Genomic DNA, 23,758 nt, shown 5'->3' with positions numbered 1-23,758 from the left:
AAAAAAATCTTAGTACTTGTATACTGTTGTAGTCTGTTGTAGCTTCTTGATTTACACTTCTGTTTGTTCTTCTCAGAGTATCTTTCAAATGTTTTTCTTGGATGCAGACACTTCTTGGCATCCTTCTTTCTGTGCAAATAGACTTCCTTACAAGAGCTTCTGCATCATAATCCTGGTCAACTTTTCCCTAGATCTAAATACGTATTAAAAATAATAATAACTAGAACAGACTTGCCATCAAATAAAATTAGGCAAGTTAAGAAATAACAAATATAGAAGGGTCCATGGGATATTTCTCTTCACTATTTTTTTCCCCCTCTGTTCTCATACAGTGCTCTTAAAATTCATATTTGGACAATGCTCTCTCATAAAAGCATATTTGTTTTATCCTTACCATTCTGGAATTATGAGAAATAAACTTTAAAAAGAGAAGAGCTGTTAAATGCTGTAACCTATTTCAAATTCCAATTTGTTGTGTTTCCCAACCAGAGAAGATATCTGCAGGTATGGGTTACACAAATGCAAGATCAGTTTTCAGCAATAAAAAACATGCACAACCCAAGACTGCATTTTAATGTGGTTTTGTTCTCACTGTCTTTCCCTCCCACTCCAATGCTTGGCTTTAACCTTGACTTTTTTTGAAAGTTTCTAAGCTACGTTAGACTCCGTTAGAAATCTCTCCTGTTGTGCTGTACAGTTTGTTTTTATTTATTTATTTTTCCAAGTCTGTATTGGAGATGGGAAACACCATCTTATATGGCCCCACTAACAACTGAATGAATTAATAGCTGGGTAATCTTCAGACCAGATGAGCCTTGGGATTTAACAGTAAACTCAAGAATGGCTTTAGGAGAATTATCTTCGATTCTGTTCTTGGAATGTTCAAGGGCAGAGGAGAAATCTTTCCTATCCTTTTTGCAGCTTATTTAGGTCTGGTTTGTGCCCCACTGTTAGTTATTCAAGTGTGCTAATGACAACTTGCTCACCATATAGCCACAACCTTTCAAATTCAGGAGAGGTCTCAAACAGTGGAATTACTTGTGTTCTTCTGCAGAGATTATTGTGCTGTAAAATACAGTCCATGGCAAGGTGAAAGACAAAAACGTCTGCCAGGTGATGCAGGAGTTCCCTCCTGGGGAGAAAGGATGAGGAAGTAATCCCCTGCTCGGCTCTGTTCTTTTGCTGAGGCTCAGAGGATGTAAAAGAAATGTGGGAGGGAGACCTAGAAACATCAAGTTGAGCTTCTCCATTTTCTTACAGCTTCCTCTCCTACCTTCTTACCACTGTACCTCAGTGTTTCCTCTTTAAACAGACAGGAAGTTCTGTGCAGCTAGCATTATTTGAAGGCTGTATTTGGGGTATGATGACTATTAAAAAGCTGCTAAAATAATTCCAGACTTCCAGGGGAATTTTGACAGAATACTCTTGGTACCACTTGTGTCTAGCTAATTAGTGGGAGGAAATAGAAAAGACAGAATCAGACTAGTAACTGTGCAGTGATAATATGAGAAAGTAGACAGAAGCTGCAACAGGAGAAATTATGATTAAACATACAGACTTTCTTTCTTGTGTGGTCCAGCATTGTAATAGGTTGTTGAATCTGCAAAATGGACAAAGTCTTGCCAAAACTGATTTAGTTGTACCTCCTCTTTCCTGGGTAGTTGGATGACCTCCAGAGAGACCTTTCAACTTGAAATAATGTATCATCCTTAAAAGCAAGTATATGCAAGCTTTAAAAACTAACTGCTGTGAGTTCATATTTTAATTCAGCCAAGACTTCTTAGGGCTTATCTTTGATAATTACAGGAAAAACGGTAATATTGAGTTCTGTGACATTGCACTTCTTTAATGACTTAAAGATAATTCTTCATTCATCACAACTTTTTTTTTTTACCAGCACTGTGAATGGTGGCACAATTCATTCTGCATAGGAACAAATTTGTTATACAGACTTATCAATACCTCTCAGCATAGCAGAAACTATAGCTAGCGTAGCACAATTTCACTTGTTATCAGACTAAACTGGCCATCTACCTTTACATGCATGGCTACTTGTGTCCATATTTTGGGGCTTTTTTGCATCCTATGTAAGGAGATACTTGTCTTCTCATGCTCCTTGAAGTCCACAACACTTAAAGGAATACAAATTCTGAAATTAGTATTCTAAAATGGCAAAGAAGCCAGACTAACATTTGCTGGAGGATTTAACTCAGTAGGGGTGGGAAAAGGGATCTCTTGGACTTCTGTTCTTGGTCGTGTTCAATAAAGCTAACCATTTCAGTTAACCACTTTGGAAAATCCAGGCTTTGACTACTTTATACCAACTGCCATCTTTCTCTTACCCATGTGAACAAACTATTAGACACTCAGATTGGACCATTCGAGCTCAAGATGACAGTCAGCTTCTACATGTGGCTGTAACATAAAGTTAGTCAACTTTTCATACTGGATTCTAGTCTGAAGTGAAATAGGGCAGATTTGCAGCTACTCTCACTTTGCTGTAACCATATAAATTTCTTTACCTTTGAGAACTATTTAATCACACAGCATGCAATGGATGATGTCAGTCATTTATCTTTCATATTCAGACTATTTAAGTCCATATTGGCTATGTTAGTAATACCAGATGGTTTTAGATAGCTTTTGCTGTAAAATGAAAATTAATGGCAGTAGAAACCTTCTTCTGGCAGTATTTCAGCTGACCTATCTGTCTCCTTCTCCCATACTCCCATTTATGGGGAAAACTGATTCCATCCTGTTTTCAGACACACATTCCCCTTCTAGTGCATGCCCAGCATGCTTTGTATTTCTGGGTGCTCCAGCACAGAGCCAGCCACGTCCTTTGGAAGGCATGGGGAATAAACGTGGTCAGCAGCAGTGATGAAACACACCTCACCTCAGGCTCTCTGAGTTTCCTGAGTTACAGCAGGATCAGATTCTGAAAAGAAACAGTCGCTTCTGAGGCTGATGCTTCCTTACAACCGAAACAGACCATGCTATTGCACTGTAGAAGAACATTTGACATACACCAGCTGTTTAGGTATGGAGTCAAAATTCAAAAAGCTGTCTACAACTGTTATTTAATATCCCGTACTATTTTTGGCAAGTGGCCACCTGGTTTCTCCCTGTGAACAAAGGCAGAGTCTGCAAGTGTATGTGGAGTAGTGTCTAATTCAGTTCTGAATGTGCACTTTGCTTCTAGGCTAAACCTTTTCTGTACAGTGACTGGATGTCACATGGAAAGGCCATCCCTCCACATACGTGATGGCTTTACTGAGGTGGGCAGCTGAGCCTACAACTGTGCTCTCACACCCCCTCCTCAAAGGTAAAGGTGGAGAAAATACAGTGCAAAGGGCTCAAGTGTTGAGATAAGGACAGGGAGATCACTCAGCAATTAGTGTGACAGGCAAAATAGACTCAGAGTAGGGAGACTAATGAAACTTACTACCTATTACTAACAAGCTAGAGAAGTGAAAAACAAAGGAAAGAAACCAAAAACACTTTCTCTCCCATCTACCCTGTTCCATCTCCTCCCCTCAAGCAGCACAGGGGAACAGGGAATGGGGGCTGCGGTCAGTCCCTGATGCATCTCCTCTGCCCCTGCTCCACGTGGGGTCCCTCCCACGGGATGCCGTCCTTCCTGAACTGAGCCTGCGGGGGCTGCCCACAGGCAGCAGCTCTTCAAGAACTGCTCCCACACGGCTCCGTACCACGGGGTCCATCCCCCAGGAGCAAACTGCTCCAGCACGGGTCCCCCACGGGCGGCAGCTCCCCCCAGACCCCTGCTCCTGCGTGGGCTCCTCTCCACGGGCTGCAGCTCCGGCCCGGGGCCTGCTCCTGCGGGGGCTCTCCATGGGCCGCAGCCTCCTCCAGGCCACATCCACCTGCTCCACCGGGGGCTCCTCCACGGGCTGCAGCGTGGAGATCTGCTCCGTGTGGGACCCATGGGCTGCAGGGGGACAGCCTGCTCCACCAGGGGCCTCTCCACAGGCCGCAGGGGAACTTGTGCTGCGTGCCTGGAGCACCTCCTGCCCTCCTGCTGCACTGACCTGGGGGGCTGCAGGGCTGGTTCTCACTCCTCACTCTCCCAGCTGCTGTTGTGCAGCAGATTGTTTTTGTTTGTTTGTTTTTGTCCTTTCTTAAATCTGTTCTCCAAGAAGCACAAACAACATCACTTACTGGCTTGGCTCTGGCCAGCAGCAGGCCCCTTATCTAACATGGGGCATTTTCTGGATTCATCTCACAGAAGGCACCCATATGGCCCCTTGCTAACAAAACCTTGCCATGTAAACCCACTACAATATATTCCTCAGCAAATTAAGGAAGAGAATGAGAACAAGTCTGTCTTGGTTACTAATTCAGTTTATGTGCCTCAAGTTGCTTAAGTATTTCTTTAATGATGTGCTTTTTATTGCTGGGGAGGGAACGTGGAAGCTGATTTCTTTATTACTGAAGAAATCAGTGTCGAGAGATGGTTATGAAGATGCAAGCAGGCTGGCTGGCTGCTGTCAGCTTACTTGGGAGAGGGAATGTGTTTTGGGTAGAGTGCTTAGGCACCACAGATTTCTTCCATTTAATTTACAAATCACCTCTACTTAATTTACTTATTTTTAGCCTGAAAGACCTTTAAGTGTTACGAGGCTTGGAAACAATTCACTCATGAAAACCATTCTCTTTCTCTTGCTTGCATTTCTGATTTTGTTTGGGGAATTCTTGAAATGTTAAGGCTATTTCTGTGTATACTGAGCAATAGCTCTCCATATGCTAGTGGTCCTAGGTTTTTAAGCCTTGTTATAATGCTATATAAAGTCATAATTATTCCTCTTCTTCTCCCCCCCCCCCCCCCCCCCCCCTTTTAAAGGAGGTGAGAGACCAAGCATAAGGGATTACTGCTAGTTTGGAGTAGCAGCTAGGGAGAATGAGTTAATAAAGTCTTTACATTTTTGTGAAGGCAATTGCGCGTTTCAAGTTAAACAGCTTTTAAGGAGGATGATTTAAAAAATATCCTGAAAAAAAATTGCTGTTTTTTCTTTTTTTGTTTTATGTTGCTTTGGCTTCCTCTTCAGAGAACATCCTGGCCCCCACTTTGTTCAGTATGTGTATGACTTGACAAGAGCACTTAGTTGTTTTCTGATGTACGGTGTGCATGTTACAGATCTGTGGCTTCCAGATGAAAGGAATAAACACATGCAGTGGAGACAAATTTTTATTAACATGTTAGCTTTACATTCCAATGCAGGCAAAAATGTAGTTGATGGAAAAAGAACTACATCTCTAAAGTTATGTGTTTTAGATGTCTACTGATCTGGCTTCAGGTTAGCTCCTCTGTTGTGTGAACTTCTTGAGCCCTTAGGCTGATAAAGATATTATTACTGTGATCAGTGCAGGCTTGTATTTCTTCTTCATATAAGAAAGGAAGAAATAACTTCATGTCCCTCTGTTTATCCCTGAAGTTGCAAGCAGTAGCTGAATAGTTGCCAAAGTACTTTTCCCTAAATTGCCCGTAATCTGCAGGAAGGTTTTGTAGTTTCCGAAGGGATGTGTAATTGCTATAGAGGCAGTGATCCTTCAAATCGCAAAGTGACTGAAACCATTGTCATCCCTGCATTTTACCGTGTGCTGTGACCTGAGCAAGTGGTTTGCAAGTAATCATTTTGGACACAAGCAAGTTGAAAGATGAACTGTTTATATCATTGTACATGCAACAATAGCAATATGACTTCTCAGATTAAACTGCAAGCTTTTTAGTTGAAAAAGAAAAAAAAAGTATCACCACATCAAATTAATGCGTTATGTTATTGTTGTCAAAACTAAGATTCTCACTAGAACTTAGGAGCCTCTAACTCCTTTTCTTGTCATGGTAAGTCATGCCAAACCGGAGGTGAGTTGTCTCCTTCATGATTACTGTCCTTCCCACTGAGTATACCCACAGGTAACTAGAAGCGTTCCTCATGTCTGGGAGCAGTGGGAGGGAGCATGGGGACTGGTTACCCTCTCTGCCTGTTGGCTGTCAACCTGCACACTCAGCCGTGACCACAGCTCCATGGTCCTTAATCACTCTGATTTAAGAGTGACGTTTCCCAAAGGTTTGGTGAGCTGGAGTGAGGCATTTTAAATTTAGTATGTTCTATATAGATGCATAAGTTACGGTGCTTGGTGTCTATTTTTCACTTCAAACTTTCAAGAGCTATTACCCATTTAAATTTGCTAATACATTGATATATTGTGTGAATAGTTGGCCTTTATTATGCACTGGTTTTTATATGCTCTCATAGTTCATCTACATTATGAATTGGTCATATGCCCTTTTAATCTCTTCACCGTGAAACTCTCTGCATATCATTTATGGTCATTGTACTCACTAACTGTGCTGTTTGTCTTTCTCATTGGAAAGTAAATTGGTATTAGTCCAGCTGAAACATAATTGTGAAAGGTATGTTCTGGTCTCCATCACTGTCAAGAGTAGTTTCAAATATTTTCAGGAATATGATACTAATTGCTTAAATGTTTTCTTTATTCCTATCTGATACTCAGGTTATTGATATAGAAGTGGAATATGTTTATTACTTTATCTCTTGTATTTTGTCAAGTCATATATTGCAGATCACTTTGTCCTGACAGCTGTGTTAAATGTGTTCTGGCTTGGACTTCTATGTCTTATAGCCTCACACTATGGTTGCAGTGCCACAGACCTAAGTCAGGACTGCAAAGAGTCTGCTGGTCTCCTAGTTCAGCCCTATAAACAGGCTTGTGCAAACGGTGTCGCTTTTCTAGGTAGAGAAGATAGAAGGGTGAGTGGACCCTAAAATGCTGTCCTGATGTCAGCTTAGTCAAATGCTTAATGTTCTGCTTTAGTTGTGGATTGTGACTATAAAGGAAGCGGTGAGATGGTTCATGCAGCATAACTCTTGAAGCTGACAGTAGTTTTCATGTTGATCTTTAAACAGATGGGCTTGGGCCACGAGCAAGGATTTGGTGCCCCCTGCTTAAAATGCAAGGATAAGTGTGAAGGATTTGAGCTTCATTTTTGGAGGTAAGTGACTGAGCACTGCAGATCTTGCCTCATGTCTGCAAGTGTGTACTACCTGGTTTTGTTCTCTCTACCCATTAAACTATTCAAATATTTTAAAGAATGTCTAGGTTCAGAGCTAGTTTCTCACTGGCGATGCAACAGTGTTCAAGTAGCTAAACACTTATGAATGTGTATCTTGCCTGCACTGAAGTCAGTGGTACTACTACTGAAGCATTTACGCTAGTTTTTTAAACAGTTGAAGTAGGTTTGTAAAAACATCTTTATCTCAATTGTAAAAGAGATGACAGGGAAGAAGAGTGCTTCATCTCAGTAACAAAGAGCTTTCTCAGCTTCTCATCAAATACATAAGCTTTGAATGGAGACGTAGGTAAAATTATCTATGTCTAAAAGAAGCTGAAACTTGGTATACATGTGCAAATTACTTGGAAGTGGATGAGGGGGTTACATTTCAAAGAAGTTAGATAGTTCTTCACCTTGGATAATGCACTGCTTCTAAAACAGTAAGAGTTGATGATATTTGCAGTAAATAGGCCTTCAGTGGTCTATGCCATTACTTCTGCAGAAGACTTTTTTTTCCTTAAGACGTTGCTTATCTTACTGAAACCTTAACAGCTCAATAACTCCGACTAGCTCAGTTCGCAGATCATACTGGGTGCATACACTTCAAGATGTAGCTTAGTGATTCTGATTTAAAAAAAAAAAAGTTTCAAAGTGAAAAACCTACAAAGGACAAACATGAATGATTGTTAGTAGCACTAGCATGTGCTACCTAATGAAAGCGATTGCCTTTCACCAGTGCTATTTAGCTACAGTCATAACTGCATCCATGATAGGTTTTTATTTTATGATGATTTTTTTTAACTGTAGTCTTTACAACACAGCCAGAGTGGCATCAGGTGCAGGTGGGGCCTAGGAGGCTTTGCATCTATGCTCAAGCATTTGAGTGCAGCTGAGACTCAATTTAGCAAATAATCAGGCAGCCCACAGCAAAAGCCTGCTGTAAGTTGACGAGGATATAGCTTCTGAGTTGTGTATTTGGAATATGTAACTATGGAAGCAACTTACAAATAACAACCTTGAGCAAGAAGTGGTAATACACTAACAGATAAAATCTGTTGTCTAAAGATATAAGTAATTTATGTAAAGAGTTTTCTTTTCAATACACGGGAAGGACTTGTGTAGAGGTACTAGAAAAAGGAAACAGAACATGGTTAATGTGTATGTGTACAGGTAATTCAGTGAAACACAATACAAATTTTGCAGAAGTTAAGATATTGTTTATCCATGCTTACATGAGAAAAGTCCCTTACTGCTTGACAGAAAGATCTTTGTTTAGGGCCAGTTCAATAGATGGGGAAATCGCAAGTTGGGACTTGTGGAAAAGAAAAAAAAAAAATAGTAGTCCAAATAACTTCTTCTTCCAATCATTCCTTGTCCTCTTATTTTTAGTTCCCACTACTAAGAGACCTTCTAATTCCTAGTTTATTCTTCAACAGGGAAGAATTAAAAATAACAGAAATAAAATGTCTGAAGTGATATAGTCACATAATAGCATATTTGCCAAATCAGAACGTCTGCTCATGTGTGTATGTTTGGAGGGTTTTTTTGTATGTTTTTTGTTATTTCACTGCCCTACTTCAGCTCTTACAAAGTGAGAGCCTGTAAATGGCAGTGTATTAAAAAGCAAGTAAGAAGACATGAAAACAGTAGCTGTTTAGTTTGGGTTGAAGTTTTAATTTGTGGATTGAAGAGACATAGGATAGTCCAGGCAGCAAGGTGGCTGGAAATGCCTCTAGGTGTCGGACAAATGTTGCGTATTAAGAGTTGAGCTGTTAAGGCAATTCTAGAATGGGTTGGAAGGTAGCTCTTCTCCACTGGATCTGCTACTGGGGACAGGGTGTGAATCTGAAGTCTGAAATCAGGTTTGTGTAGTACGTTTTCTCTTTGAAAACTGTTTAATGTTTTGCATGATGCAGGGATTTCAGGAGTTCATCAATGGAACAGAAAGGGATGGATTCTGAATGACTGTTTACTTAGTGTCCTGGTGTAGCATTCCCTTCCCCACCCCGTGTCCTTTCCCAGCTTGCTGCCCACCCCTACCTTACTTGCAGAAGAGGAAGCAGAATAAGAAATAAAGCGCAAGCACTGCTCAACAATAGCAGGTGCTACCAACGTTTTATCCACAAATCCAAACCACAGCACCACAGGGGCAGTAGGAAGAAAGCTAACTCCATGGCAGCCAGACCCAGTACAGTAGCTGATTCAGCAGTTGCATTTGCACATGTGCTACAGCATGGGTAGGCTTTACTCCGTGCTCGTCTGTGTAAGGGTGACAGTGCCCTCTCGTGGATGGAGCTGAGGTGCTTCAGCAGGTCACGTAATTCTTGTTCTCTCATCCCATGTGTGAAAACTCTGGCGTACCTCAAAGAGATAGGTGTAACTTCTCTACGTTTCTGCACAGGAGAGCCTCAGTTCTGCCGTTAGAAATCAAAATGAAAAGTGCACCCAAAAAATCAAAGTTTGCCAGTCTGTTAGCTAAGTTTTATATGGAGTTGCTACACCTTTCTTCTCTATATTGGTTGTGTTTGGAAAATAATCTTCTGATATATTGAAGTCTTTAAGCATTTTGTGCTACAATTCTTGGCACTATGGGTTGGCTGAATACAGATGCAGAACCGTTAATTTGGGCTAGTGCAGAAGTAATGATAAACAAAGCCCTTAGTAAAACTTGTTCCTAAATCTTGAAGTTCTGAAAACCTCAGTGTTGTGACCTGAATACAAATCCATACAATAAGAGCTGTAGTCCTCAATGGTAACCAAATGATGAAGAATTACCTGCTTTATACCAGTGCGCTAATAGCTCTTGCTTTTAAAGCTGTCTTCAGAATTGTGCTTCTGTCCAGGTTCAGCACAAACAGGACGATGTCTTCTCAGTTCAGATGTTATAGTTCCTTCAGACTGCAAAACTTGCCTCCAGAAAATTAGCAGGACAAGCTACCTGTCAGACACTGCTTCTGGTATAAACCTTCGGTCTTTGGGAATGCATTTTCCACTAGAGGGAAGTGTGGGGCGGGAATCAGATCTCATAAGAGGGAGGAAATGTTCACATTTATCTTAGTCGTGTGTACCAGGAAGTGATAATTTTATCTGGCGTGGCTTGCCAAGGTGTCAAAAAGCTTCTGGAGATAAGAATCATAAGCTTGGGAATGACCATTGTTAGCAACTGGCTTCTTTGCATAGATACAACCCCTGGGAGGCAGAGAGAGCTTGAGGTGGGCTTCAGCATTCTCTGAAACTAAGGCTGACAGGCCAGTGCTGGGGCACAGCTGTAGTAACTGCCAATACAATTAGTACTGTGTTAATAACAAGAAAACAGAAGGAATCATAGGAAGAACTTAGCCTTTTTGCGTGGAGGACACAAGCCTTGAGATTTGCCAGGTATTTGTTGAGAGCTTCTCTGGGCTTGCAGATGCTTCTCTGGGCTTGCAGATGCTTCTTCCTGTCACCACAAAGCCGGTGTAGAAAGTTACAATCTGAATTATTCTTCCTCTCCATACACAAAAACTTCGAAAAAGAGGAGGATGGGTAACATCTGGTTTTGTAGAAGGAACCTTGTACTTAGCAGAAATACAAGATGTGGGAATTCGTAAGCCTATGAGATGGGGGGAAAGCATGCAATCTACTTTCCTTCTTTGTACCCATCCAAGACCTGGAAGCAAGACATGATCCACTAAATCTGTCTTCTACAATGATTCATGACTTTGAATTCCATGAATTTTGAAGCTTGCTCCTTTCCTGCCATCTTTTGAATAAGAAAAGCTTACCAAACTGCTGAGATTTGACTGGAGGGGCAGCTTCTCTGCTGAAGTCCTGACAGCTGCGAACACATAAGCAGGAATCTCTAGTGCCTCCTTCAATGGGGATTCTGCTTAATGCCCTCAAGTGAGAGAAAAATATTTTCCCCCCCATGCTATCCCCATTATTGTCAACCATTGACAAAGTACATGGAGAAAACAAAGTCTCACTGCCTCTTTTCTAGTTGGAATCAGAAGAGATAAATTGAACTCCGTCTGTCTATATATAAAAGCAACTGGCAGTCCCAGCACATGTGAGGTCCTTGCTTTAACACTGACACTAAACATTAAGTGTCAGTTACCAGACAGACTTGCAAAGGCTAAATTTAAGGTAATGTGTTGTAGTCACTACAGTAAGATAGCTGTATCATAGTCAAAGAAAACACAAGGGACAGTGACTGATGAACAGGGCTCTGATATGGTAGCTTAGAGAAAGAAGGTATGACTAAATTGTAGACAGTGCTCTGCATTAGAGTTGTGTGTGGAAAAGATATCCAGTTGACATTTAGTGCTGTGAATTAATGAAGAAAAGGGATTATAAATTGGGACAGGAAACCCTTTTTTGGCTGTTAAACAGTGCACAGATGTCTTCGTATGGCAGAGATCCAGTGGAGCCTTAGGGAGTAGGGGAAATGGCACCAGCCTCAGGGTTTTTCCTGCAACCTACCAGAATAGACTGACATCAGTTGTGACTCAGGGTTCTCCAAATTCTTGCTGGACTACTTCCTTATGCATTTGGAGACTTATTCACAAGTTCTCATGCCAGTAATCCATGTTTTAATGCGCAATCACACTTAGTCTTGTCATGTAGCCCCTCTAACAGCTTCTTGCAAAAAGTGATTCATTCTTTCCTTGAAAGCCCAAGAAGGTAACATTAGACTGAAAAGTACACAGTCCATTTCTTAATGTAAGTAAGCATGTGGTAGGGGAAGATTACCAATCGTAAGGAAGATGACCTTTCTTAATGCAAGTATAAACCACAGTAGCTTTATGACAGTTTGCACAGTAGGGCCCAGGAAGGACCTGAAAACAAGTTGTATGTTTTCATTTCTTTGCAAATATTTGTTCATCTGTTTATCAGGACAACAGAAAATCTCTCAAGGACATTGAAACTAGCGAGAAATGCTAAGCCTTCAAGGTGGGACTGAAGATAAAAGCAATCGAGTTAGGCTATTGTCCTAGGTGGGAACAGAAGCAGAATCTCAAACTGCAATAGAAAATAAATATGCCAGTTCATGACTTAGCGTGAGCAAAAACCAAGATGCCCTTGTGGTGCTTCTAGTACCTGTGAAAAATATGAGGAGAAGAATTCCCCTGCAGCTTGCTGGTGATGGCTCTGGTCTCTGCAGGCTGTCACTGCTACTGCTCTGTAAGTGAATGCCTTGCGGAGCAGGGAGAGCTAGACAAACCATCATACTGCTGTCATGAGCACACAGGCAGCACAACTGTATGAATTGCTCTCAGTGGGTTTTGGTTTGGAAGCAGGGTGATTCTGGACAGCAAGACCACACTTCACTTGCTGACTGTGCAGTTCACCTGAGGGTGTCTGTTCAGTCACCTGTGTTACTAAAGCACGGCCTGCAAAGAGGCAAGATTGAAGCTGTGGCTTCTTATTGCTAAAGGCTTAAGTTGAAAAAGTGGAGAAAATATCTGATAAGCTGTTGTTTAAGTGGGCTAACAGCTCGAACTCAAGTTGCGTGTACGCTGGGGCATAGAGCTGTGTTCATCACTGGTGTAATAATGAACTAAATCTGCAAAAAGGAAGGTGCCAGACAGCGTCAGATCTCAGAGAAGGCATGACTGGGAGCTGGTAATAAAATAATGCATACGACTATACATTAAAAGATGAGCAAATTAAATATTAAGTGCTTTATTAGCATATTAAATAGATTGAAGTAATAGCTTGTTAAGGGACTTGTGTAGAACAATGCTGAAGATTTTATCAAACTTTGTTGCAAATGCTTGAGATGTATTTAGGCTTAATGGGTAGTGCCGATTCATGCTTGAGTGTTTTGGTAAGCAGGGAGACTTCAAAGTGCTTAGTGTCTGTTAGGTGTTCAAATAACCAAAATTGTGTGCCCTTTTCCTGTTGTGGGAATGAGCTGGAAGTCACACAAGCAATCAGCCTGCATTTTTACTTTGTAGTTATCTCTAAGTTTTCTGTGTTGTAAAGAGGAGTCTGTTTTGCCTCATGTTGTTTTGCTAGCTGTTTTTAGAGCAAAGTGACTCACTTCTATAGCAGAACTGACTAATTTTTGTTTGGAGTGGGCTTTGTAACTTAGGAAGCGATGGTTGTATCATTGCGTGACCGGGGCTGCTCCCATCACACACTGAAATGGTAGCATGGTGTAGTGCATAACTTTGGGGCTGGCTGTGCATCACTTCCCGTGACCAGTTATAGGCACCTCCTCCCTCTTCCTCCCTTTCCCATTGCCTTTGTAGTCATGGGCACGTTCCTGCCACATACCTGTTATATATCTTAAGATGAGGCATGGATCTTGCTTCAAGGCTTTGGGTAGTAAGTTGCAGAACGATATGAGAGTTAGGTGGATTTTGGCAAGCAGAGTTGAGAAGTGTTTTATAGATAGCAACTTGATGGTATTCACTATGTGAAGAATAAGTTGTGGGGTAAAATATTGTTCGCTCTTCAGGCTCAAGAGATCCAGAAGGTTGATCTGTTCTCTCAGGTTATAAGAACAACCAGTGGTAAACAGACAGCTTCACTAATTTCCATATACCATGGCTGATGGTTTTGAGTGGAAGCTCTGGGAAAGCCATTAATAAATGGTGAACTAGCTTGTGTAAGCCAAGGTAATTAATTAAGGTATTAAATGTGAATTGTTTAGTTATGCTTAAGGTAATCTAATGTCCCTTAATCAAGGGATTTCTGATGTGTTTTGTTGTATATAAGGAATATTTCCATTTATCTGAGTAAGTGAAACCTACCTTTTAAGGATGTTATCTGTGAAAATTGTCTGCACAGCATGCACCAAAGTACCTCTGACTTGGTTCAGAGCTGTCTGAAATACTTCATCCGTATAAGCTAGTGACTCTTCTCTCACCTTCTCTTTTAAATGCTGAACTTTAATTGCATCATGTTCTGTTTGCACTGTGTATATGGCTATATGCTCATTTCCCTTTCCAGGAAACTTTTGTTTCCCCTTGGTAGTAACCCTGTGATAACCAAATATGCATATGGAGAAATCACACAGTGTGTGTCATTTGGAATGTATTAAGGGAATCAAAAAAAAATAAGAGCACAAATAAATGATTGCTGGGGGTCATGCTGATGCACTTACAGTATAAGTTGCGTGACTACCCATGACAAATCTGATATGTGGGTGATCATGGACATGTATGTGCATGGTCAGTACTGTGACATAATTGAAGAAATGATATAATACCTTATTAAAAATGTACTAATGTAGTTGGCTGATATATATATCTGATTACTGTATCAGTGAACAAATAATATAACAGTAGAAATTAAGGAATATACAAGTTCCTCTGCAATTTGTCAAACACCTTTGAAGGATATCCTTTATCAAAGCACTGAAAACAAGGTTTTGGGTTCCCGGTGATGTTGTTGCTGCACATGCAGCTAGTGTGAGATGTAGTTTGCAACTGCGACTATAACTTTGTTTCCATAAATTTCAGAAAAATATGCCGCAACTGCAAATGTGGCCAGGAAGAGCACGATGTTCTCACAAGCAATGAGGAAGATCGGAAAGTGGGAAAACTCTTTGAAGATACAAAATACACAACCCTTATTGCAAAGCTGAAAAATGATGGCATTCCCATGTATAAACGTAATGTGATGATACTGACTAATCCAGTGCCAGCCAAGAAGAACATATCCATCAATACTGTGACTTATGAGTGGGCTCCTCCTGTTCAGAATCAGACACTTGTAAGTCAGACCCTCTTTTTCTTTGTGTTCAAGGAGTTGATGGGAGAGAAGAAGTCCACCTTACTAGAAATCTGCCTGTTGTAGTTCTTCTGTGTGTACCTCTTCTTTTTTTTCTTTCTCCTCAAAACTAAAAATGTAGTGCCTGTTTATTAAGCCTTGCCTGTACAATCTTGCAGGTATGCATGTTACTCTGAGGAACTTCCTGAGAACTGGGGAGATGTTTTTTTAATGGCAGATAACTCTTAATCCTATCTGAGGTCCCTGGACTGCAATTTCTCAAACCTGTCTTTCAGTCAACTTGAAAAATTTGCATGGAGTGTGTGCTTAGAATTGTGCGCACATGTGTCCCAAAGCAATTTATGTCACGGTGTAAACTTAAGGGGAACACAGTCTTGTATATGGCTTTTACTGTATATGGTAAGAACAAGTTCAGTGTTGACATCTCAAAGAAGAGCTCTCTTCTAGTATGCTTGCAGCTCAAGTAGATGAGATGTTAGATAGCCTTCTGAGGATTTTTGCTTTGCTTTTCAAGCTTTGAATGTTACTTGTACTGCAGTGTTGTGTGATCTATTCTGGAATCAAGTTCTCTCTGACCTGCCTATCTAAATAGCCTCTTTCAATGAATGAATCAAACCTTGTGTAACCCTGTTACTTAACATTGAGTTACCGTTCTCATTTTTACGCTTGTCCTTGCTTTATTAAAACGAGAGCACTTTTTTTTTTTCTTTGCTAGAATTCTGCAATGGGCTGTGTGCCTCAGGCAAGCTATTTCAGCTTCAACTTCTTAAAGCTGTACTGGTAATCAGTAGTTTTAAACAGCTTTGAACAGCCAGAGTGCTATATAAAATGCTAATTATTGTTTACCCTGAAAAGTAATAACTCTACATATTGTACATGTTTTAAAAAGCTTAAAAGGAAGCCTGTTTTTTACTTTGGGAAGAAGCCAGTTAATGCTTCTGCTGTATTTTGTCTCTATCTACTGTGTTTCAATAGCTTAATGTTTGTATAAAGGACCTTGTTGCTAGCAACAGAAACATGTTAAAAACAGTAGAAATTATTTTAGTCATTTGCTTGCTTGAAAGGATAGGTCTATAGTTGAAATGGCATCTGATATCTAATTCCTCCTGGTTTAGGCTAGACAGTATATGCAGATGCTACCAAAGGAGAAACAGCCTGTTGCTGGCTCGGAAGGCGCGCAGTACAGGAAGAAGCAGTTGGCTAAGCAGCTGCCTGCTCACGATCAGGATCCTTCAAAATGCCACGAGCTATCCCCCAATGAAGTTAAACAGATGGAACAGTTTGTGAAGAAGTACAAAACCGAGGCTCTTGGTGTAGGAGATGTCAAGCTCCCTGGTGAGGTGGAAACTAAAGCTACTGACAAGAATAACGTGAACAGTGGTGACAGAAGCACCTCAGCTGCTGTGGGAGCGATGGAGGACAAGTCAGCAGATCAGAAGGCATCTCAGTATGTAAGTATAAGAAAGAAAAGACACAGCAAGAAGGTAGATTACCATTTGAGTGTTCTCTTTAGTCATTTTAATTCAATGAATTTGTTCATTTGGTATAGGGAAAATCTGGGGATGGAAAGAAAGAAGGGGAGTTGGAAAACATTGTTAATGTCTGCTCAGAACTTCTGGTTTCTGTCAGTATTTAATATGGTGGAGTAAATAACTTCCCAGATCCCAGATGACTTTTTCATGCTCATTACAAAAAAAAAAGGGCGGGGGGGGGGGCAGGGGGAGGGAGCTAGCTTGGAAAAATAGCAGGATGGCTTGGCTTTTACAGAATAACAGTCAAGAAAATTGTATAATCTTATGGACTGACTACTACACTTTTCTCTTCTTGAAGAGTTTAGTTTAATTTTAGTTTGTGATAGACTGTTTTCTTTCTTAGAAGAACATCAAAATTGCCCACTTTTCAAATTGTGCTTAAAACTAAATGAAACTAAGTAATAATAAAGTAACACCTCTCCCTCCCATCTCCAACAAGCCAAACAATATAAGAGCTGCTTTGACTAGTTTTCTTTTCAAAATCGGAAGTATTTTTCCCCACTGACATCCGATTTCTGCCATGTAATAGCTCAACAAAAAAATGAGGTTAATTTTACATAACTTCATTAATATTTCTAAAAGTACAGCCTTGATAAACCTTTACCAATGAAAAAAAATTCTGCTGTGCCTGGCTCAGGTGCCAATTATGAACACAAACTAAGGGTCGGATAACTGAAGTAACATTAAACTAGTTTCTTTCCAGTGGTTCTTTAAGCAGTCTTCCATTGTTTTCTGATGTTAGACCTTCACATCAATGGCAAAAGCTCCTATACTTTGATGTCCACAAATGTTACTATTCTGTAACAGATTGCAATTATTTTAAACCTGATTTTAAAAAAATAAAATCAGGTCTCCGCTACTAATGTAAACCTACTTATAATAATTGCCTTTGTGTGTTTTTTGTTTAAAGAATGATTTTGCCACAATTAAAAGCTGAATTACAAATCTGGTATTCAGCAGAATAACCTTTACATTTAGTAAATTCTAAATTTCAGCAAATACATCAAAAAAAATAATCGAAAGCAGCAATTCTCTTTGTCTCTTAGCCTCCTAGGCTGAAGATTTTGCAAGTGGTAGGTAAATGGATCATCTTGCACTGATCTGGGTCTGTACTGTAAATACACCTTCTACTTGACTCATTTTGGATTATGAGTCTGGAATAGAAAGAAGAGTCAAAGTTTTATATACATTTGTACCTCTGCTTTCATATGTTCTATAAGCTATTTTTTCTCCACTTTTGATGTCTTTCTGTGTATATTTTCATTTGCTCATCTGAAGCAAGTGTGGGGATGTGTGTGTGTACATATGTATGCACACACAGTCAAACTCAGACCATTTGTGGCTGGACTTGTCGTAGTGTGGATTGTGGAGATAACCTTTCCAGGATGTTAAACCCAGTCCACAGACCAACTGGAGTGCAGGATGTACCAGACTGATGATTAAACCATAGATTAAAACTTCTGTTTCCATTACATAAACCACCTGTGTTCTTTGACTTGATGATAAAACCCTTTCTCTAAGCAGGTATCGAACACAAGATCAGCTAAGAACTCATAGCTACAGCAGAAATAGTTCCAATGTCTGTAAACTTTGTAGTCCCTTTTCCATAATTACTTTCCCACTCCAGAATTGTTTATCACAAAATATTGTATAATAGCCATAAATGACTAGCGTTCCTAAAATGCAGCTTTAAACAGAATAAGTTTTTCAAATGTTCACAACTTTTTTTTTTTCATAGAATCATTTAGGTTGGAGAACAACTCTTTAAGATCATCTGGTCCAACCTTTAACCTAGCACTGCAATGTCCACCATTAAACCACTGCACTAAGCACTACACCTACGTGTTTTTTGCAGAACTCCAGGGATGGTGACTCAACTATTTCCCTGGGCAGCCTGTTCCAATCCTTCACAACCATTTCAGTGAAGAAATATTTCCTAATATCCAATTTAAACCTCTCCTGGTGCAACTTAGGCCATTTCCTATTGTTTTGTATTGTTTAGTGCTTGGGAGAAGGGACCGATTCCCCACCTCCCTGTAGCCTCCTTTAAGGTAATTGTAGAGAGCAATAAGGTCTCCCCTGAGCATCCTCTTCTCCAGACTAAACAACCCCAGCTCCCTCATCTGTTTCTCGTAAGACTTGTTCTCTAGACCCTTCACCAGCTTTGTTGCCCTTCTTTGCAAATGCTCAAGCACCTCACTGTCCTTCTTATAGTGAGGGGCCCAACACTGAACACAGTACTCGAGGTGCAGCCTCAACAGAGCTGATCCCAGAGGGACAATCACCTCCCTGGTCCTGTTGGCCACATGGTTTCTGATACAAGGCAGGATGTCATCAGCCACCTGAGCATGCTGCTGGCTCATATTCAGCTGGTTATCAACCAAATCAACCCCCATGTCCCTTTCCAGTGGGCAGCTTTCCAGCCACTCTTCCACCAGCATGTAGCGCTGCATGGGGTTGTGCCCCAAGTGCAGGACCAGGCATTTAGCCTTGTTGAACCTCATACAGTTGGCCTTGGCCCGTCAGTCCAGCCTGTCCAGATCCTCCTGCAGAGCCCTCCTACCCTCGAGCAAATCAACACTTGTGCATAGGTTGGTGTTTGCAAGCTTACTGAGGGTGGACTTGATCCCCTTGTCCAGATCATTGATAAAGATAGTGAAGAGAACTGGCCCCAGTACTGAGCCCTGCGGGACACCACTTGTGATCTTTCCTCACCAGTACTGCAGATAAGGCTTGATTACTTTTTGCTTATGACCTGTAAGTACACAGCCATAGCTTTGTTATGTATACTAGTCTAGGTCTACTAGGTTACCTTTGATGGAGGCTTCTTACTCTTATGTTCTGTGAGTGTCACATGCTCAAAAATCCACAAGGCAATTAAAACTTATAAATGTTCACGGTAGTTACAAGAATGTGAATATTGCAAAATATAATAATACATCTAACTAACACTAGTGCTGTCAGTATAATATGCATCATCGTGATGTGACAGCTGCTGTGCTATGACATATGTCACATCACTATCCGATTGTGGAAGTAAATCAATACTGTAGGTTCAGTATGGGCAAGTGGGATTGATTAAATGTTTAGGTAATGTGGAATTTCTATAAACATACCTCTTCAAATAATTATTTAATTTTTAATAACCTCTTTCCAGTCCTGTTATCGCTGCAAACTGAGCATGAAAGAAGGTGACCCAGCTGTCTATGCGGAACGTGCAGGATATGACAAATTATGGCACCCAGCTTGTTTTGTCTGTTGCACCTGCAGTGAACTTCTAGTAGACATGATCTATTTCTGGAAGAATGGCAATCTGTACTGTGGAAGACATTATTGTGATAGTGAAAAACCCCGCTGTGCTGGATGTGACGAGGTAGGAAATATCCCAGTCCTTTGTTTCAGCGCACAAGTTTGTGGTCCTGAAAAGCTAATAAAACTTTACTAAAATATTTCAGCACAGGCGCCCTGACATCCTTTTACCAGTTTTAGCTGATCGTAGTTGCAAGGAACTGCAACTGATATGGACACTGCTTCCAAGAGGTTCCATAGTTTGTTTTGGATTTGGAGGGGGGTTTTGTGTAGTCTACAGAAGCATAGGATATGGGTATACTACATGAGAGTAAGTCTTGCATCAAGTCCCAGTTACACAGTTGTTTGCTCAGGAAGTGCACTAGGGGGAGCACCTCACTAAATTACACCTTAAGCAATGCACAGAGAACAGCCTGCCTGATGTTTTTGGTATCTACCGGCTCTTAATAAATGAAACAGAGGCTTTGGAAAACGGTCAAACAAGTGGATACTTTCACTTTTGTTGAAGTCATTTGAAACGGGAGAACAGCCATCAGTTCCTTGCAAATTACAGAACATCCTGAGGCTAGCTTTAATACAGGTGTTTGAATAGCATTTCCTTTATTAATGTTTGTGCATTTTCCTCATAGCTAATATTCAGCAATGAATATACTCAAGCAGAAGGTCAAAACTGGCATCTGAAACACTTCTGCTGTTTTGACTGTGACTGCGTTTTGGCTGGAGAAATCTATGTAATGGTGAATGACAAGCCAGTCTGTAAACCATGCTACGTGAAGAACCATGCTGCGGTAAGATCCCCGCAGACACAATGCTGTGAAGGAAGAGAACTTGAAGAGCTTGAAATTCTTACCTTCTTCCCAGAGTGGGAGTATTTGAAATGTGTAAATTCAATATAAGTGTAGGTCCAAAATGGCCGTCTCTTTTTGCCTTTGAAAGAGACATTGAAAGCAGACAGGTACCACTCTGTGAATACATAAACTTGACTTTAGGAGTGGGGGAGTGGTTCAGAAAGTACCTTTAATTTTACCAGTGTTGAAGCAGGATTGTGTAATAGGAGAAGTAAAGTATGTGAAAATGAGCAAGGCTGCTAAACGTCTAGTTCGTGTCAATCATAGTTCATTGTGACCAGCAGGTTATGACTTCATCTGGTTTGCTGAAAGCTTGTTATGGCAACCGCAATCTAAGTACTTTGTTTCTCTGTATTTCTAAGCCCATGAGTTACACAGGAGACTGACTCACTGGATGAAGGCAAGAAATTGCGAAAGGATGCTAGTTCTCAGTTCTTAGTTATGAGCTCTAATCTGAGGTGATAGTCCGTCCATCTATACCAGTTAACTAGCTATTAATTGGGAGTTAGTCTATTCTGCATTTAGGCTGTTTGTATAGTTAATGGAGAAAAAAACTGCTATCATCTGGTGGCTGATATCTTTTTCTAAGCTAGGTGTAAAGAATTCTCTTCCAGAGAGGCTTCTCTCTCTTAAAACACTATGGCCCTGAGATCTAGAAAATGATCTTTGGCAACCAGAGCTCAAGATGAATTCCATCCAAGACTTTCTAATATCCTTTAATTCTTTGGCATGCCTTTATAGCTGCCAATGCACAGGAGCATATATTTGTAACTGATCTCTTCAAACGCGTGGGTTAATATACGAAGATCTGTGTTGGGTGTGACAAGCCCTTATCCTGCTTTGGGCACTGGGAAATCATAACCACCATAACTGTCTTAAGCTTAGTCCCAGCAGCAGCTGACTTCTTACGTACGTTTTTATTCTGTTTTTTTTTTTTTTTTCCTCAACCACATTTTGGTCAGAAACTATGGTTTAAAAATAAAGGAAAAATCAAAAACTGAAGACTTATTTCAAAGGCTTCTTTTGACACTTGTCTGTATTCTTTGAAAACATCTAAGAATTCCATCTTTTGTTGGAGTTGTAGATAGGTTGTGCATGCTTTAAGTGATTTTTTTAATGTTTGTTTGACTTTTTCTCTAAACAGATCTGCCAAGGCTGTCATAATGCTATAGATCCCGAAGTTCAACGTGTGACATACAACAACTTCAATTGGCATGCTACGGAGGAATGTTTCTTATGTTCCTGTTGTAGCAAGTGTTTAATTGGCCAGAAGTTTATGCCGGTGGAGGGGATGGTCTTTTGCTCAGTGGAATGTAAGAAAAAGATGATGTCGTAAGAGAAGACATGCACAAAACTAAGCATTGCTGTGTTCCAAAGGCTCTTGCATTTCTACTGTAAAAATACATAGTACCTGGGCATTTAAAGATATTGAAAGTACTAAATAGCATTTTCCCAAAGATTTTTTTTAGTGACTAAAACTTGCTGTGTAATTTTCATTCCTTAGCTATAATACTTCCTTCTTCGGGATTTTGTTCCTGAGTCTTATGTCAAATTTCTTCATATATCAGAAATGTAGGGAAAACCGTGTTATGAACTCTATACACTTTAAGGGAGCTCTTCACCATGAAGGATCTTTTTGCTGTATCTTGTGTAATGAAAGAAGAAAACATGAAAGTGGTCCAATTTTTCTTGTGTTATATGATCATGTAGCTCTTCCACTTTCGGTTTGACAAATTAATTTATCATGTCTTAAAGTTTCTCAGCTTTCATCAAGCACTTTAGACAAAATGATCAGCTTTACTGCCACATAGTCCACTAAACCTCAAGTGGGGAGAGAGAATGAAGTTTGTGGGTTTAAAAAAAATGTAGTTTTTTGTTTGTTGCTGATGCATGGATTATTGAGAAGTAGTGACTACTCATATCCACTTTGTAAAGTAACTCTGCACCAGTGGAAAAACTGTTTTAGCTCATGTTTCCTTCTTAAAACTTTTCATGCATGGAGAAGTTTTCATTTTATGAACATAGAAGTTACTTTGTAGCGGTTTCTTTTTTTTTTTTTGCTTCTGTCTTTTCTGGTTTTTTTGTTGTTTGTTTGTTTGGAGGGGAGGAGAGAGGGTAGAGGAAAATATAAAAGGAGGTGTTACACAAATTAAAAAAAATGATCCACCGCCATTTGTGGTTGTCACTCTTATCCTTTCAGAACTGGCTTCTGTTTTTCATGAATGTGCTTTTCATACATGGTGCCTTCTCTCAGAGGGACATGGCACAATACCATATGGATAAGTCATGCTGCAAAAGGTTCATACTTAGGCTTTTGAATTGTAAGTTCCAACCAAAGCAGGTAGAATTCTCTACCAGAAAGCTTCCAGTATTTGAGTTTAAAAAAAAAAAAAAAAAAGCTGTGTATCAGGTTTGCTTACTAGATAAACCAAATGAGTTGCTTCTTATGGTGTTTTTTTTTTTTCCACCTCCCCTTAAAGATTACAGATCTACAGTGAAAATTGTTAGCTCTGTGCCAAACAGTGAATAAAGCATCTTTGGCCTGAAAGAAAGAAACTATGCAAGTTTTCGGGGGGGGGGGTTGTTTGTTTGTTTTTTGGTTTATAATGCCTGTGTTGTAACACTTGCAAATAAAAATTAGTGTTGCTTACTTGAGTTGTCTGCTGATTCTGTTCTTTCTGAATTGCTTTCTTATTTTTTTTGGGGGGGGGGAGGGGGCAGAGGAAGGGAAATATTCCTAAATATCTGTTTAGCTTTGGCAATATTACAGGCCTTAAGTTTTACTGGAAGTAATGTCAAGTGCTTATTGTTGCATGCAATAATGTGGATGCACTTAGGTGCAAAACAATGGGTCTAGTTCAAACAGATACACGACTTCAAAAGCTTTTGAACAAAAAGTAAATTCACACTAACTTTTGTTCACATTCATTGTTCACATTCATTTCTTGTTCACATAACTGAGGTTATTGCTGGAAACGATAGGTTATATTTTAAGACATGGGACAGGAAGTTTTGAATTCACAGATGAGCCGTGAGAATAGTTGGGTGCTGAGAAATTGAAGTGCTTTGTGAGTACAGCAAATATACAACATCGGCATGAGATATATATTTGTTTGCTCCCTTATGGCTCTTTTCTTGGGAATCTGATGCATCTAGGTGTTTCTGGTATGGGGTAGCCAAAGTTTAATATATGTATGTGGGCACAAATGGACAATTGGAAAGAATCATATCACAGGGAGGTCAAGTGTAATGTG

The 23,758-nt window shown here is 40.2% G+C and overlaps 1 protein-coding gene across 2 annotated transcripts in view; it reads left to right on the top strand.

The window, feature by feature from the left end:
* Window positions 1-23,154, top strand: part of TES (testin LIM domain protein) — a 28,953-nt gene extending 5,799 nt beyond the window's left edge. For both annotated transcript variants that reach the window (XM_080557612.1, XM_080557613.1), the window contains exons 2-7: window positions 6,948-7,033; window positions 14,545-14,797; window positions 15,931-16,266; window positions 19,505-19,720; window positions 20,286-20,444; window positions 21,649-23,154. In XM_080557612.1, coding sequence (XP_080413738.1) covers window positions 6,948-7,033; window positions 14,545-14,797; window positions 15,931-16,266; window positions 19,505-19,720; window positions 20,286-20,444; window positions 21,649-21,840 — 1,242 coding nt within the window. In that variant the 3' untranslated portion in view covers window positions 21,841-23,154. The remainder of the gene's footprint in view (window positions 1-6,947; window positions 7,034-14,544; window positions 14,798-15,930; window positions 16,267-19,504; window positions 19,721-20,285; window positions 20,445-21,648) is intronic.
* Window positions 23,155-23,758: the final 604 nt, after the last annotated feature.

This window comes from Anser brachyrhynchus (assembly GCF_964034855.1).
Source record: "Anser brachyrhynchus genome assembly, chromosome: 1".
Taxonomy (NCBI): Eukaryota; Metazoa; Chordata; class Aves; order Anseriformes; family Anatidae; genus Anser; species Anser brachyrhynchus.
Note: the sequence above shows the minus strand (reverse complement) of the source record. Positions and strands in the feature narration are given on the sequence as shown.